The sequence below is a fragment of the Choloepus didactylus genome, chromosome 23 (genome assembly GCF_015220235.1).
Source record: "Choloepus didactylus isolate mChoDid1 chromosome 23, mChoDid1.pri, whole genome shotgun sequence".
NCBI classification, from domain to species: domain Eukaryota; kingdom Metazoa; phylum Chordata; class Mammalia; order Pilosa; family Megalonychidae; genus Choloepus; species Choloepus didactylus.
This window is the reverse complement of record NC_051329.1, coordinates 16,267,053-16,283,662: the sequence shown is the minus strand read 5'-3', so window position 1 is coordinate 16,283,662 and position 16,610 is coordinate 16,267,053. Positions and strand designations below refer to the sequence as shown.

Genomic DNA, 16,610 nt, shown 5'->3' with positions numbered 1-16,610 from the left:
CAAGAGGTTCTAACCTATTCAACACCAACACGTCTGCCCCCACAAGACTGCATCAAAGAACATGGCACTTTGGGGGACATAATACATCGAAACCGGCACAATTTCCATTCACATTCCACAGGGGAGGTTGGGAAACAGCCTCGCTAGGTTCCAACGAAGAAGAGAAAACACTTGAATTAGCAGCTATGGTTCACTTGTCATGGTCCACTGTGGTCTGCCCACAGCAGGACACAGCCACCACCTTCCCAAGGGGGCACATCCTATGTCAGGTCGGGCTGTCTGTGGTAACAGGCAACTCCAGGCTCACTGGCCCAATCCAGAACTGCATTGTTGATTGCCTGCCACTGCACAACGTGCCAGGCCACAGAGGCACTTCCTTCCAGACCATGCTGCTATTTTAAATGCATAGTCTCTGAAACAGATGGCTGTGGAAGGGAAGGGGAGTAGATCTCACAGGGCAAGTCACATACAGTACTTCTGCCATTGTAGCCGGAGCTCATGTTACCAACCCACAGCCTGACCACAAAGTGGGTTGTGTAATGTCCTGGGTCCCCTGGAAATAAAGAGGTTTGGTGGATGCCCCCTTGTCTGTGCTCCCACTTGGAGTCCTCCCAGGTCTACTTCCAGGTCAGCTGAGTTCTCTGGGCTCCAATGCAACCATGAACTAAAAGTTGTCTGCCTGCATTTCCCCACGCCCCCATTCACATTCATTGGTGAAGCAGGGATAGGACAACAGCAGTAAAAACTTTGGAAAAAGAATGAGACTGATAGAAGCCACTGGTCTCCAGTATGGGTGGGCATTGTGAAGACCCCTGCCCTGGCAGTGGGGACATTGCTTGATCAAACCCTAATTCTGTTCCTGGGCACAACTCCCTTGTCCACTGTTCTCCACACCCCAATCCTGCCTTCTCAAGTTTCGTTTTCGTGTCTAATCTTATTTGGTCACATCAGAAGAGGATGTTGGAGGGGTGTCCTCCCTGGAAGCTATACATTCACAGTCCACTTCTGCCTGGTACAAATTTGGGGACCAGTCCAAGACTTTTTTTCTAAGAGCAAGCTTGTGATTTCTTTAACAATGATTCCCCCCAAAACACTAACCTGTTTGTGCCAGTAATTGTACCCAAAGCTCTTTTCCAGAGGTAATTTTCAAGCCTGCCTTATTTCCTTGCTTCTTTGCCCAGGCCTCACCCCCTCAGCATAACAGCGGCTGCTCTACTCTATTACTAGCTAAAGAGCTGAGTCTCTAACTGAAAATTAGTTGATGGGCCTTTGTTGCTCACAGTGGTTTTCATTCTCTTCTCTTAATGTTGGGGTTCAGAAGCAGTTGTCTTTACAACAGAGGAGGCCCCAGACTTCCAACTATCTCTTCTCTTCCATTTCAGTTCTCAAGCCAATTTTTGCCTGAGTGCCTCTCTTTCTTGTTCTACCTTGCAACAAAGGGCTAAGAGCAGCCAAGACACTTTTCTGTGTCTTTTTCACTACTTCCCCAGCTCCAGGGCCATTGAGAATGTAAGCTCTACCTTGGGAGGGGGTATTGGGAGAAGCGGCCATTGGGTATTTTCACTGGTTGGCCATAGGTGTCTTATCTTTGAATGTGTTAATGTCTTTTAATGTACCCATCTTTGTGCTAGGAGACGCAAATACAGTACATTTCTGTGACCTACAAGTGCTAAAATGTGTATTATAAAGACCTTTTTGATATGTCTTACATAATCTTTGCTTGGTATAGTGACTTGACCCTAGGATCTCCTAGAAAACTGTATCTTAAAAAAAGAAAAATCAACCTTGGGTAGTTTGAGAGTTATTTGCCTCTTACAAAAATGAAATAAAAGAGAGTAGAGTTGCAAGATTTCCTGCGTAATGGCTACCCTTGTACGAAACTGTTTCCTAAATGGTTTCCAAAAGATTGCAGCATTTGGATTAAAGGGCCCTTCAGCCATCAGTTTACTAGAGCATTTGTTCCTGTTTTTTTTTATAAATAGAAATAATGAGTCCCACAGAGATTATGGGGATGGTCTTGGCCGCGTGCCTGGTGCTGGGTCTGCAGCCTGGGCCTCTGACTGCTGTAAGTGTTTCTACTGCCTCCCTCAGATTCTCTCCTCTCTAGTGTTTTCTCACCCTACAGATACCTTGTTAATAATATCATCCCTCATTATTTGGGACTCAAAACATTGTTATTTCTCCATCACTAACTAGCAAGCTCCTGACCAGTTTTAACCATTCTCTTACTTCACTTGCGTTAATTTTGTCGAAGGAAAATGAGGAAGTGTTATCAATCACCGTATCAGGGATTTGTGCTCTTGAAGTTTGAAAAAACCCTATCCCAAGCCTACAAAGACCTTTTAAAGGAAGTGACTTCTGAAAATATGAATTCCTCTAAAGTAGGGGTCAACAAATTTTCTGTAAAGGATTGGGAAGTAAATATTTTTTGGCTTTGGGGGTCAGTCTTGGAGCTACTCAGCTCTGCCCTTAGAGCAGGAGAGCAGCCAGTCAATATGTAAGCAAGAGGTGGGGCAGTTCCCAAGAAAACTTTATTTACAAAAACAGGTGGTAGTTTGCCGACCCCCGCTTGGATGTTGGTCTTTTAATAGAATTCTAAACACAAGCAACATCAAAAAGTTGAAAGAATTGTGTAATGGATGCCCATGTACCCTGCACCGAGATTCAACCTTTGCTGTACTTTATCTCCCTCTCATTATATATACTTTTTTCTGAACCATTTGAAAATGTCTCAAACAACATGAAAATTTTCCCTAAATACTTCGGAGTGCATCTCCTAAAAACAAGGACCCTTTCCTACAAAACCACAATGCCAATCACCTGAGAAAATTAACAATAGTGTTTAAAAAGTACATCTTAAGTGTTAAGAAATTAGATGTTCAGAATGGACCAGTTTGTGGCTGTTTGGAATAATGTAATCCATTCCTGTGGGTGTGAACACATTGCAAGGAGGATTTTCTGAAGATGCTATTTATCATTAAGGTGTGGTCAACTGAATCAGGATGGATTTTAATCCTATTACCGGAGTCCTCAGAAAGAAAAATCCACCAGAGAGGAGCTGGCAGCCAGAAATCAACAGAACCAGGAGGGGAGAGGACAGGCATCACCATGTGGCCAGAAAGCCAAGAAACACCAAGGATTGCCGATCAGCAGGAAGCCCACCAACCCCGGGAGGAGGCAAGTCCCCCAGCCTCTGAAAACATGAGCCAGTAAGTTCCTGTTGTTTAAGCAAACCCAGTTCGTGGTATTTTTCATAGCAGCCAGGAAACCAAAACAAGTTTTATCATAGAACCATATCCCATTTCAATTTTCTGAATAATACCCTGGTCCATAACTTGAATTAATAGGATCATCAAGGAAAAAGACAGTTAAAACTCACTCAATGCTATATCTGTTTGCCCAAGATGAACTCTATATCTGCCTCGCGATGGAGTAACTGCTCTTTCCAGGTAAGATTGTGTTCCAGATGTTCTTTTACTACAGGTAGAAAAATTCAGTAGAAGCAGTTTTTTAAGCATTTGCTTTAATAGGCAGGTGTGCCATTCTTAAAGGAATGGGTTGTGTACATTTTCCAAAGTTTAGCAAGAACACACAGAATTAGCATGGTGACTCTGTCTTCCATTAGCCCAAGTGTGGTGGCCCCTCCAGCTTTTCAAAGCTGTGCAGGTAACAGATGGGTGGTTAGCAGACGTCACTGTTTTGTTTGTTTGTTTGTTTTTAAAAACTTATTTTGAAGTAATTTCAAACTTACAGGAAAGTTGCAAACATAATACAAAAGTAATACAGAACTCCAGTATACCACCTTCCTAGATACCCAGATTTACCAGCTTTTAACATTTTGCCTCATTTGTTATGTCATTCTTCCTATCTGTCTATCTGTCTATCTATCTGCTTACCTACCTATCTAGTCAATCTATCATCTGTCTATCTTAATTTTCCAGGCTGCCATGACAAATACCACACAATGGATTGGCTTAAACAATGGGAATTTATTGGCTCATGGTTCTGAAGCCAGGAGAAGTCCAAAATTGAGGTATCAGCAAGACAGTGCTTTCTCCCCAAAGACTGTGGCATTTTGGAGCTGGCTGCCAGCTATCTTTGGGTTCCTTTGCTTTCTTTTCACATGGCACTGCACATGGCGATGTCTTCTTTCTCTTCTAGATTCTTGCTGACTTCCAGCTTCTGGCTCCTCCCGGTGGCTTTCTCTCACTATGTCTGAATTTCTTCTGTTTTTACAAAGGCCTCCAGTAATCTGGGTTAAGACCACCCTCATTCGGTTGGGCCACACCCTAACTAAAAATAACATCTTCAAGAGGCCCTATTTACAATGGGATCACACCCACAGGAGTGTGGATTAAGATTAAAAACATGTCTAAAATGGGGTGCAGAATTCAATCCGGCACTCTTATCAGCAAAGTTCACTTTTAAAGGCCTGTAAGCAATCTTGTCATTTCCTTATTTTTAAAACAGTTACCTCTAAGACCTAATTCAATCAACCGCACCAGGTAAGAAAAATTACTTGGGCTGAGCTATAAGAACAAGTCATGCAGGGGCTGGGATTTGTTCCTGTGTGGGACAAGATGGTGCTCAGCGATGCCATTTGCATCTGCAGAAGAGTGTAACCATCTCTCCTGAGCCCACCTCCCTTCCAGTGTAAACGAGCCAGCATCGGGCCTGTGCCTTGACAGTGTCATCCTCTCGCCTCTTCCCCTTCCTTTCCTTTAAGCTTCTGCCCTCTCGGTCCGTTTGCAATGCCTAGCTACTGTTGACGGCTGTGCCGTTGGCTGCTGCTTTCCCATAATAAGCAAGCCAGCCTTTTAAATCTTCAATAAGCCCCTGTCTTTAATACTATGTAACACAACTCTTGTCTTTTCCCGCTTCCAGACTTGCAGGGCTTTTGCTTTCCTGAGCACTGATAATAGAAATGTTCTTATGTAAGATGTCGCTCTCCTCAAAGAGCTGTCAGCTTTTAGAGACTTCAAAGCACTCGTCTTGAGAGGCCTAGCTGGGAGTCTCAGAAGGACGAGTGATCCTGCATGCTGGGGCTCCACTGAGTCCCTTGGCCTTAGCTGATACTGTTCCTGAAACCTCCAGCTGTGCTCCTGCACATCTGCATCCGGCCAGGCCAGTTGTCCCTTCTTATTGCACGGCACGGGCTGCGGGCACAGGCCACAGGCCTCCCCCACGGTGCCTGCTCTCTTCATCCTTTACTCTAGCACCTGGGCCTCAGCCTGTCGAAAAGCACAGCCCATGGAGGTTTAGCACCAAATGCGACTCCCCTCCCAGACCAAAATAGCCTTGTTCAGGTGCACCTGTGATGTAGAAACGAGGTACCACAGGTGTCACAGAGCTCCCTGAGGTCAACATTCCCACCCCGCTCCTCTCTGTACGCACAGCGACCAACACGTGGGAGGCAGGTGAAAGCTTCTAAGGCATTAGATGAAGTCACTGCCTTTCCTGTGACAGGAGAAGCCTTCCAGGCTCTGTCAAAGCTCCCAGTGTTCTGAGCCCTTATTCTGTGCCAGCCACAGATGGACTCACAAGGAAACTAAGGCTCAGAGATGTTGAGTAACTTGCTCAAGGTCACATAGCTAGTAAATAACAAAGCCCAGCTCCCAATGCAGCTCTGACTGGCTCCAAACTCCGAGCTGCTATTTACAGCTCTCCTGTTGGACTTTATTCATCCTCGCTGAAACAGAGGAACAACAGACAATCCTCCCCTGTAAAATGTCTATTTTTGGCAATCTTGCATGTGATAAAGTTTCCGCATGTACCAGTTTCGTTAAGTTACTAAGACCCAGACTCACGGCTACCATGTGGCCTTAACTCCAAAGCATGATTTGTGTGCACATCATTATTTGCTTTTCCAGGGACCAGAAGGTGCCAGCCAAAAACATTCAGAGGACCTCCTGTTGACTTCTTGGTTTCTCCAGTTGGCAGCTCAGTCATATCTATATGGGTTTGTTATTTATCAACTGCTAAGGTTTCCTCTGTGTGGGTTCGATCTTCCACTATCCTTTTATTTATTCACTGAAATCTTCCAAGCACCATTTACCACTCGTTACTCCCTTCAGTTTGGTCTCACCCTCCACTCACAGCTGGGGGTGGACATGCTGCTGCAGAACAGAAGGGTTGGTTCTGGGTCTGAGCTGTGCAGCAATCCCAAAGGAAGCCACGTGGGAGGGGGGCAGGAATCTCCTGGCAGACTTATGCACACAGTAATGGAGACAAACAGATGGTTCTAGGGTGAAGGAGGATGAGGGGAGATGGGTGGACATTTTCCAGGTAGTTTCACTGTCTAGGCAAGGTTTGGTCTGCCTGGTCACCCACTGGGTCTAGGCTGCAAACAACCCAAGGCAAACAGCATCACCAGCCTTAAAAACTCATTCAGCTCCTGGCATTGGGCAACCTACCAAGAGCACCTGGAGAGCCAGGAAGGAGTGAACCGCCACCCACGATGCCCAGGTATCCTGCCAGCTGGCCACACAGCTCCGACTATGCTGTCCCCTCCAAGGAATCTGTGTTCCCATTTGAGAATGCAAGCAAGGGAGGGTGGTAATTTTCCATTTTCCTTCACTGGGTGACTCAGAAGAAAGCAAAATATGTTCCCAGCTTGTTATACTAGTTTGCTCATTTCTCTCACTGAGCTGCACAGATTGAAGGCTTGGAGAGACTTGTCTCCCCTCCCTCCATCTCTTGGTCGTCCCACCTCTTGTTGCCTATAAATGCCACCTCCCTGCCTTTGTTTTATTTTAAATTAAGGTGCTAACACCCCTTGGCAAGCCTGTGATGTGTGCGGTTAGGACGCTTGTATGTGGGGTGTTTGGTGTTGCATTGCTGCCCCTCTGGAATGGCCAGGGATCAACGGGGAATACAGAAGGCTGGGAAGAGTCATGTCAAGAAAGGCCATGTCTTCCGAAATAACTGTCTTCGAAATGTCACTGGTAGACCAAACCTGGACTTCCTCAGCTCCAGTAAGTGACTCGGAAAAAAGGGAGCAGACCAGGGCCAGCTATTTCCAACTTAGGTTGAGAACCATCTGGGTGTTGCCGGCAGTTTGCCGTTTCCCTCTTAGGCCTGTTTTAGGGAAGGCAGGAAAGAAGGTTGATGCACTAAGTAAATCAGAGGAGTCTTGGGAAGAAAATCTGTTACGTGGCCTCCCACCCTGCGTTTGGGCAGCCAACGGGGAGATCAGAACCCTCCTTCTCAGTTGCGGTCTCCTGTACCTCTGATCACAGTAGAAACTCCTCCCTGTTCCCCCTGCAATGAACGAACCATGTGCGAGTCAATGGGCCAGAAACCTGGGGCTCACCCTTCCCTCGCTCCTCATGTCCTGCACGAACCTCCATGGACCTCTGCTCAAACCCGCTGCCACCACCATGGCCAGGCTGGCATCATCTCTTGACACGTTCAACCTCTTCCTAACTGGTCTTTCTAAAATATATATCTCCTTGAGGTACCCCTTTGCTTGGTGGCTTCCTGCTGCCCCCCCCCCCAGGTTAAAGTCCAAAACCCTAAGCACAGCTTGCCACCCTCCCATGTCAGCCGTAAGTTGCACACTCCTCCCTCTGGGCCATTGTGGAGGCTGTCCTCTGCATGGATCACCCTTACTCCACTGTCACCACCTTTCGCTTGGCACTGCTTCAACCTCACTTCCTCCTAGAAGCTCCCTGACCCCATGTCACAGCAGCCCACACCCGCCTCCCCAGCTGGGCTAGGTGTTTCTGCACTCCCTTGGCATCCAGCACTTGACTCTATCCTCGCACTTCCCACTGGAATTTTCTCTTCTGCTGTGTTCACCCAAATTCTCTGGACCCCATAAGTGCAGGCAAGAGCAGGTCACCATTATATGCGTTTCCTGTGCCTAGGGTAGCACCGGGTATTTGCTAATTGACAGTGCCTTGATGATTTTTCTTTTTTTTTTTTTTTAGGACTTGTACTCATTCATTCGTTTTCTTTAAAAAGCTCTTAACTTTAGAAAACGTTTTTTTTTTAATTAAATTCCGTTTTATTGAAATACGTTCACACACCATACAATCATCCATGATATACAATCCACTGTCCACAGTATGATAACATAGTTATGCATTCATCACCACAATGTATCTCTGAACATTTTCCTTACATCAGAAAGAACCAGAACAAGAATAAAAAATAAAAGTGAAAAAAGAACACCCAAATCATCCCCCCATCCCACCCCATTTGTCCTTTAGTTTTTAATCCCCATTTTTCTACTCATCCATACACTAGATAAAGGGGGTGTGATCCACAAGGTCTTCACAATTACACTGTCGCCCCTTGTAATCTACATTATTATATAATTGTCTTCAGGAGTCCAGACTGCTGGTTTGGAGTTTGGTAGTTTCAGGTATTTACTTCTAGCTATTCCAATACATTAAAACCTAGGACGTGTTATCTATATAGTGCATAAGAATGTCCACCAGAGTGACCTCTCGACTCCATTTGAAATCTCTCAGCCACTGAAACTATTTCGTCTCATTTTGCATCCCCCTTTTGGTCAAGAAGATACTCTCAGTCCCACGATGCCGGGTCCACATTCATCCCCGGGAGTCATATTCTGCATTGCCAGGGAGATTAACACCCCTGGGAGTCGGGTCCCACGTAGTGGGGAGGGCAGCGAGTTCACCTGTCGAGATGGCTCAGAGAGAGAGAGGGCCACATCTGAGCAACAAAGAGGTACTCAGGGGGAGACTCTTAGGCACCATTACATGCAAGTTTAGACTCTCCTTTGTGGTAACGAGCTTCATAAGGGCAAGTCCCATGCTCGAGGGCTCAGCACATCAAACCGCCAGTCCCAGTGTTTGTGACAACTTCAACACCAGTCCAGGTGAGGATGTCCAACACATCCGCACCTTCCCCCAGATCCTCGGGGCTGGGGAGGGGGAGGCTGTAAATATATTTTTTATCATCTGCCCAAATTACTCTGGGATGTGTCACTATTTCACTCCAGCCTATACTAACCTACCATATCTCACTTCCTATTCAAAGTTCCATGCAATTGTGGTGTTTGAACAAATCGACTGTAGAGTTGTACCATTTAGAAAATTTAGATCCTGTACCAAATAGATATCTATTCCCTTGGTCTCATATGGAATTTGAAGTTTTAAAACACAATCAGTTTCAACCTTTACCCTTTGGCCTGGCTTGCCCTGGTCTTAACCAGACCTGCTTCATTCATATCACTAATTGAAGTCTGGGCTCTTTTTCAGCTTTTTTTTTTTTTTTTTTTTTTTTTTTTTTGACAGTGGCTGTATGCACTAATACTGACATTCATATCTGCCGAGCTCTAGCTCTGAGTTTCAGGTGTCTCAGAGATATGCATTGTTCCAGAGACCAATCAGGTTATATGCTAGGAGATCAGCATCTCAAAGTTTAGAGATTACCTTGATGATGTTTTAAAAGAAGTTGGCATCAGGTAGAAGAAGTAATTTTAGGAGGAGAAGGAAAGTATCCAGTCATTACAAGAGTTGCCCTGGTGATGGGGTGTGTCTACTGATCTCTCTTTATGTGCGTGTCATCTTCCCAGCCAGCATACTGTCAGCCTGAGGACGGGTACCATTTAAATACTTGGGCTTATCACAACAATGCAAGGGGTTGGGAAACTTTTTCTGTAAAGGGTCAGATGGTAAATATTTTAGACTTTGTGGGCCATACAGTCTCTGTTGCAACTACTCAACTCTGCATTAAAGTGTGAGAGCAGCCATAGGCAATATATAAATGGATCAGCATGGAGGCATTCCAATTCAACTATTTACCTAAACAGAGATTGGTCACAGTTTGCTGACTTGTGCAATAATGAGGCACTTGGGCATGTGGAATATTTCCAGTCCTGCTTTCTTGTCCTTGGTTATCCTCATGGGCTTAGCACAATGCTGAGCAGGTACTTAGGAAATCTTGCTAGTTGATAGAAAGGATATCACACGAAACCAGGTCTCCTATAGGACCCCAGGGACAGCATGCATATTGTTTTCCTGTTCAACAGTCATTCCTCCTTTTATTCAAAGAAAACCCAGATTTTGTCCTGGCAGCAATGTACCCACTCAGGGTATGAACTCTGAGTGGTCAGAGCCAAGTGTGGTTAACCCATTCTGCCAACTATCAGTCTGGGAGAGGACTGTGATCCATTCTGACGTACAGTAAGTCTGCAGAGAGAGTTTGGGAAGATTTTGCTCCCTGATGAAAGGAGAGAAGCTTTCACTCCTGCCCTGCCTCCTTCCTTCCTGATTTGAAAGCTGTTGAATGGGGATGTGATGCCTGGCACTGCTGCAACCACATTGCAGCCATGAAGGGAAGGCCTGAAGAATTATAGAAGTGCCAGTTCAGGGCATTGACTTCTCTGAGTTTTTGTACCAACCCTGGAAATGCCCATCTCTAATTTCTTGCTAAGAAGGATAATATATATCTTTGATGTTTATGCCAAGTATTCTTCACTTACAATGTAACAGGCCCTATATAGTGCTCTAATATATGCTCACTAGTACTTAGAGAAGGTGGCTTGATGCTTTTTGTCCTTCTCTGTCTTCCCAATCTGAATCTTCCCCTGTTCACTTTCTGATCAAATGTGCAGATTCTTTGAGGAGAAGTTTTGTGGTGAAAACCTACATACTAGGGAACCAGGGGCCTGAGGAGCCCCAGCTGGGGAGAACCAGCTCTCTCCTCATGTCAGTCTTTGAGAAACCCAATTCGTGTCCCCTCCACGATGTAGATCCAAGAACCAGCTGAACAAGATTCAGCAAGATAGATGCAAGTGAGATGACAGAACGTTCTAACTCAACAAAAGTCAATGAAGAAAACTCAAATGACCCTTTTCTGAGTGAGCTAGAGTGGGTGCTGGAACCTGCCAGGCCCACCTCCTCAGCAGAGTGACACAGCCACACCCCAAGAATGGGAGTCCCTAATATAACAGCCCACATTTGAGAAACTGCCAGGCCTTCTTCAAGGGGACTCTCCTGGATGACAAGCTGGTTGAGTTCACACCGTGTTCTCTGTGGCCAACACCAGGCACTGTTTTCTTGACTGCTCCCAACAGCCTGTGGACGGCTGTGATTACCCCCACCCCCCGAGGGGGCTCAGTGCTCTGGGCCAGGCCAACCCCTCCATCTACACTTGCCTTCAGCAGGCGTGAATCCTGCTTCTCTACAAGCCACAACTGGGGAAAGAGCAGCAAGACAGGCAGCCCTTACGGAGGAGCACAAACCTGAGGCCCAGGTGGTTTTAGTAAGGCCGCTTGGAGTAATGTGTACGTATTGGAACTTAAGCCAACTTTTGATAATTTTAATAAGATGGAAAAAGATAACAAGAGCCCTTGGCGTCAGCAGCTTTTGAGCCTCTGCCCCGTGTCGAGTTCCATGCTGCGTGCGTGGAGGATATGAGGGCAGCTAGGCAGGTAGCCGTGTTGGGCACATAATAATCACATCATGTCACATCTCTCATGTCCTGCGAGCCCCAACTCGGTGCCAGTTGCTGCAATCCAGCATCTCTAATGCTTACAGCAACCCAGAAAGGTAAGTGCTGTTATCCCCCTGTTAGAGACGGGGAAATGGGGGCCCAGAGAGAGGCAGTAAGCAGCTAGAGTCCCGTGGCTAATGACCATAACCCCCAACCTCTATGGGTGTCCGACCCGTGGTGTCGGCATCACGTGGGAATTTGTTGGAAATGCAGATTCTTGGGGCTCATCCTAAACCCCTTGAATCAGGAAGTCCGGGCTAGAGCCCAGCAATCTGCATTTTTAACCACCTTCAGGTTTGGGAAGGACTGGCCGGTGACGTGTTTCATGTAAAACTGAAGACTGAAAATACTCAATTGTCAATGTGGGTTTGGGGTGTCCTTAAAAGGCTTTTGTAAAAGAAAGAGAAGCTTGTTCAGGGGCTGTTTATTTGTTTAATTAATACTCTTTATTACAAAACTGAATTGAATTGAAACACCTTTCCTTCCTTATGATTATATGTTCAATTATGAATCTCACTATTTTGCTTATAAATTGACTCTATTTTGCTACCAATTTAAAGAGGTTTTCTACAACTTGATTAAATTTCCTTGAAGATTTTAAGTGCACTAAAGAATTTAATATATTTGATTTTCTTTCCAAGCACTTTATGAAACCACCCTAAGTGCTTCATTAATTGTTAGAACTTTTAAAGATGGAAAATCTGAAGTTTTCTAAGAGGGTAGAATGCTGTTTACAAACAGTAAATTTCTCTTATAACTTGCATCTTAAAATCTGGCAATCATTGATTGCTGATTCATTTAAACTTGGAATGGCAAAGCCTTTCTTTTAGATGATGCCAAATTCTCTTAAACATTTCAAACACTTAAAATACCAAATATAATAGATTACTTCCCAATATAACAAGGGACCACAAAAATAAACTAAATGAACCGTGGCTGTGCTCTCCCTCATCATTTCTACACTTAATGCCCACTCTTCTGAGCCTTAGGATCCTGCCTAGGGGGAAGACATTGCCGCCTGCACAGCTGACTTCCCACCGAGTACAGAGTGCACCGCATTGCTGTGTGGCCACGAAGGAGGAATTGAGTGTTCCGGGGACCTCAGCTGAACCTAATTATCGTCTCTGTGCTGGTGGAGATTCCAGGTGCCCTTTCCCCTCCACCTGGGCCCAGGACGGTTCTCCTCACCTTCCCCACGTGGAATCTCAGGACCCCTCCTCCATTCCTCTTCACCCAGTTACAATCCTCCACCTGCACTGCTTCCCTCTAAAGGGGGCCCTGCCCCACTGCCGGGGCATCTTCCCTCTGCTTCTGCATCTACTGGATGCTTGTTACTCTTATTCTCGTAACAACTCAGAGAAGGAATAGGTTGGTGGGGGCTGAGGATCATGAAGGATGTTCCAGAAAAGAGAACTTTAACCCGGGGCTTTAGAAGAAGAGCTGAGAGGAGAGGGGGGCTTGTGAGCTGAGGGGATTTCGTGCTAGTCTGACACATGAAACGCTAGCGGGGAGCTCTGCTTCCTCCATGTTGAGTAGTCATCTGAGCTCCTCCTCCCACACCATCTGGTGGAGGGCTAGCAAGAGGGTGGGGATGTCAGAGATGGGGCCCTTCAGCCTCCAAGCAGCCCCTGAAAACTGAACACCCCTGACCTGACTTGGGGTGGGGGTGGGGGTGCAGAGGGCTGAGCGGTGCTGTCTTCCCGACTCCTTCCTGGGGCCAGCAAGTGGTCTCCAGGACCCCAGAGCCACTGGCCCTGCCACGAATCCAGCCAAGTGCGGTGTTCAGTTGCAAATGGGGAAAGATGTGGAGACCACCTGAATGAAGTCGCCAGCTGGTGCTTCGCCACACAAAGTGAGTGAGTCGGCAGTGACGGGGGTGGGTGGGGTGGGCAGTGGGTGTGCAGGTGGTGGAGAAGCACCGTTCTGATCCAGCAGTGTCCCTGTGGCTCACCTGCTTGGTGCAGGGTCATCCGTACAGCCTTAACTAAGTCCATCAAGGTGGAAGTTTATGCACATCAACAAGTAAGGCAAAACCACATTTGGAAAGGTCTGTAGGGAGAGCTGGAGGAAGACATTCTCAGCCTTGTCATCTTGAACTCAGCTCAGTTGGTTGGGGATTGGGAATGGGGAGGGCACTGGCCTTATCTAGGAGGTTGAAGATGGTACCAACCCTGATAAAAAGGGGAATAAAAGAAGGTGGGGAGGATGCTTTTTAAAAAGCTTATCTCATTTAGTCCTCATACTACTCTGCAGAGTGGATGATATTTTTATAAACCCATTTTATAGATGATGAAACTGTGGCTTAGAGAGGGAGCCTGAGTTGCTCTAGATCTCAAGGGGAAAGAAATAGATGCGAGGGAAGCTAGCTCCTCCAGTGGGGTTGAGTGGGTTTTTTTCTGGGAAGCTCCACTGGTCCTGACTCCTCCCATGCCCTAGGGGGCAGCAGAGTTTAATGATAAATTGCTTCTCAGCTGTGCAGACTCAGATTCAAATCCTGTGTCTGTTACTAATGGTATGAAAGTGAGGAAGTCTTTTTACTTTGTTGGGGGGCCCCGTTTCCTGCGGATGAAATGGAGATAACAGCACCTCCTCTCGGGATGGTTACTAATTAAACTGGTATCAACAGTAAGGTAGCCACAAACACACGGAGGGCTTGCTTCCTTATGCCTTCTAAGCACTTTACAAACAGCCCAGTGCCTTAGGAACCATCATTGTCTTGGTTTTATACATGCAAGCATCAAAGCAAAAAGGAAAAAGTTGATTTTCCCAAGGTCAGATGGCCACTGAGTGCTAGAGCTGGGATTTTGTTGGTTTGTGTCTTTATTAGAGAAGTTGTGGGTTTATGGAACAATCGTGTAAAATACAAGATTCCCATACACCACCCCATCACCAACACCTTGCGTTGGTGTGGAACATTTGTTACAATTCATGATGGCACATTTTTGTAATTGTACTATTAATTAAAGTCCATGGTTTAACGTAGGGTTCACTGTGTAGTGTAGTTCCATTGATTTCTTTAAAAAATTTTGTTCTGCTACCATAAGTACAATCTAACATTTCTCCTTTTAATTATATTCAGATATATATTTCAGGGCTGTTAATTGTATTCACAATGTTGTGCTACCATCACCACCATCCATATCCAAAACTTTATAATCAACCTAAATAGAAATTCTGTACAAATTAAGCATTAACTCCCTATTCCCTGGTAACCAATATTTGTCCTTTTGTGCCTGCTTATTTCACTCAGCATAGTGTCCTTTAGGACATTGTCACATGAGTCAGGACTTCATTCCCTTTTACACTGAATAATATTCCATTGTGTGTTTACACCACATTTTTTTTTTTTTAATCCATCAGTTGATGGACACTTGGGTTGTTTCCAATTTTTGGCAATTGTGCATAACACTGCTATGAATGTTCCAGTCCCTGCTTTCACTTATTTTGGGTATATACCTAGTAGTGGGATTGCTGGATCATATGGTGGTTCTATTCTTAGCTTTCTGAGGAACCAACAAACTGTGCTCCACAGCAGCTGCACCATTTTACCTTCCCACCAGCAGTGAATGAATGTTCCTAGTTCTCCACATCCTCTCCAACACTTGTTATTTTCCATTTTTTAAACTGTAACTGTTCTAGTGGGTCTGAAATGGTATCTCCTTGTGGTCTTCATTTAGTTTCCCTGATGGCTAAAGATGTTGAGCATCTTTTCGTGTGCTTTCTGGCCATTTGTATATCTTCTTTGGAGAGATGTCTGTTGAAGTCTTTTGTCTATTTTTGATTGGGTTGTCTTCAGAGCTGGGATTTGAACCCAGGTCGTGCACCTGCACAAACTGCACTAAAACTCTCTGAACTCCGTGTGTGCTTAGTTAACAGGGTGCTCCACATGTAACACTTGGGAGCCCCTGTGTTAGCTGTTATTATTGAAGGTGCCTAGTTTAAGGGCAGTAGGCAAGTTCATTTGATGGTAGAGATCATTATTAATGTAACGATGTTTACAAGGTTTGCCTCGGGACAGAGGGTGTGCCCACCCCTTGAGACTCTTTAAACATATTGCATAAAAGAAATAACCACTTAACCAGCACTCCTGCGCGCTGCAAGTTTCTGAGTAACACATAAAAAGCCCGCTGAAGCCTAGAGACTCCTAACGAGCGGAGGTGTGTTCTCAAGACTAAGAATAGCTGCTGGGGCTTGACAGGAGACTCTTTCTGGTGCCATGGGAGCCAAGCAGCCTGTCTTAGCATCGCCCTTCTTCTCCGCCAGCAGCAGCGGCAGCAGCTTGGGGGAACGTGGGGTTTCGCCCAGTTTAGCAACAGCTGCACGTGGAGACGCGCCCCTTCCTCCTGCGGGGGCGCTACCGAGCAGGAAAGCGGCGGAGCTGATCCCCGGCGCGCGGCTCTACCTTGAGGAGCGCGGGGTTCTGGTCCATCACGTCTCCCTTCCTCCCCCCACCTCGCTCTTGCTGAACACTGGCCAGTAAGGGTGGGGTCAAGGAGCAGAGGTCAGCAGGGGAGGGGAGGGGAGGGGACCGGGCGGGTCCCTGGCCAGCCCTTGGATTTAGGTTTTCCAAGCAGTTCTGTGAGCTCATGGTCACCCAGGGGGCTTCTAAAAAGGACAGAGCCCAGACCCCACCCCGGCACGTCCCTGGCTGCTCCTGCCGGCTCTTGGCTGCTCCACCAGAAGCTCTAGGGGATTCTTAGGCACAGCAGAGTTTTGGAACCCCTGAGGTCTTAAGGGAAGGAGAGCCCCAATCCCGAAATTGCTCAGAGCCCAAGAGGGGATCATTGACTTTTTCTGGAATTGAAACAAATTCTAGAGATAGAGTACAAAGATTAAGTCAAACCATGTTTAAATCCTGTTTACCTGCCAGGAGCTGTGAGCCTTAGTGGGGGTACTTGGGAGAGAGAGGGAAGGAGAGAGAGAGGGAAGAAGAGGGAGAGGTGAACAATTTGAGAACTTAAAATGCCATTTCAACTTACGTTTTGCCATATGCAAGTTTTTATGCACGGCTCATTCCTGGACATTTGCAGATACATTTATGTATGTACTGTACAGGGTTATGTGCAGAAAGCTGAGTCCCATACTTTACGTCCCTCTGGGAGGTTTCCAAGAATAATTGTGACTACACGATTTCCACCTTG

At 46.1% G+C, this 16,610-nt stretch overlaps 1 protein-coding gene across 7 annotated transcripts in view; it reads left to right on the top strand.

Annotated features, from left to right (window-relative positions):
- Nucleotides 1-16,610, top strand: part of FBXO21 (F-box protein 21) — a 64,297-nt gene that overhangs the window by 42,646 nt on the left and 5,041 nt on the right. Inside the window, exons 12-17 of one of the 7 annotated variants that reach the window (XM_037816664.1) lie at nucleotides 1,983-2,065; nucleotides 2,983-3,209; nucleotides 5,871-6,974; nucleotides 10,589-12,614; nucleotides 13,148-13,321; nucleotides 15,736-15,945. In XM_037816664.1, the coding sequence (XP_037672592.1) occupies nucleotides 1,983-2,065; nucleotides 2,983-3,209; nucleotides 5,871-5,916 (356 nt within the window). In that variant the 3' untranslated portion in view covers nucleotides 5,917-6,974; nucleotides 10,589-12,614; nucleotides 13,148-13,321; nucleotides 15,736-15,945. Of the gene's footprint in view, nucleotides 1-1,982; nucleotides 2,066-2,982; nucleotides 3,210-3,347; nucleotides 3,875-3,941; nucleotides 3,981-5,870; nucleotides 7,926-10,588; nucleotides 12,615-13,147; nucleotides 13,322-15,735; nucleotides 15,946-16,610 lie in introns of those variants that run through there. The other 6 variants (XM_037816665.1, XM_037816663.1, XM_037816667.1 and 3 more) reach the window with 6 other exon arrangements.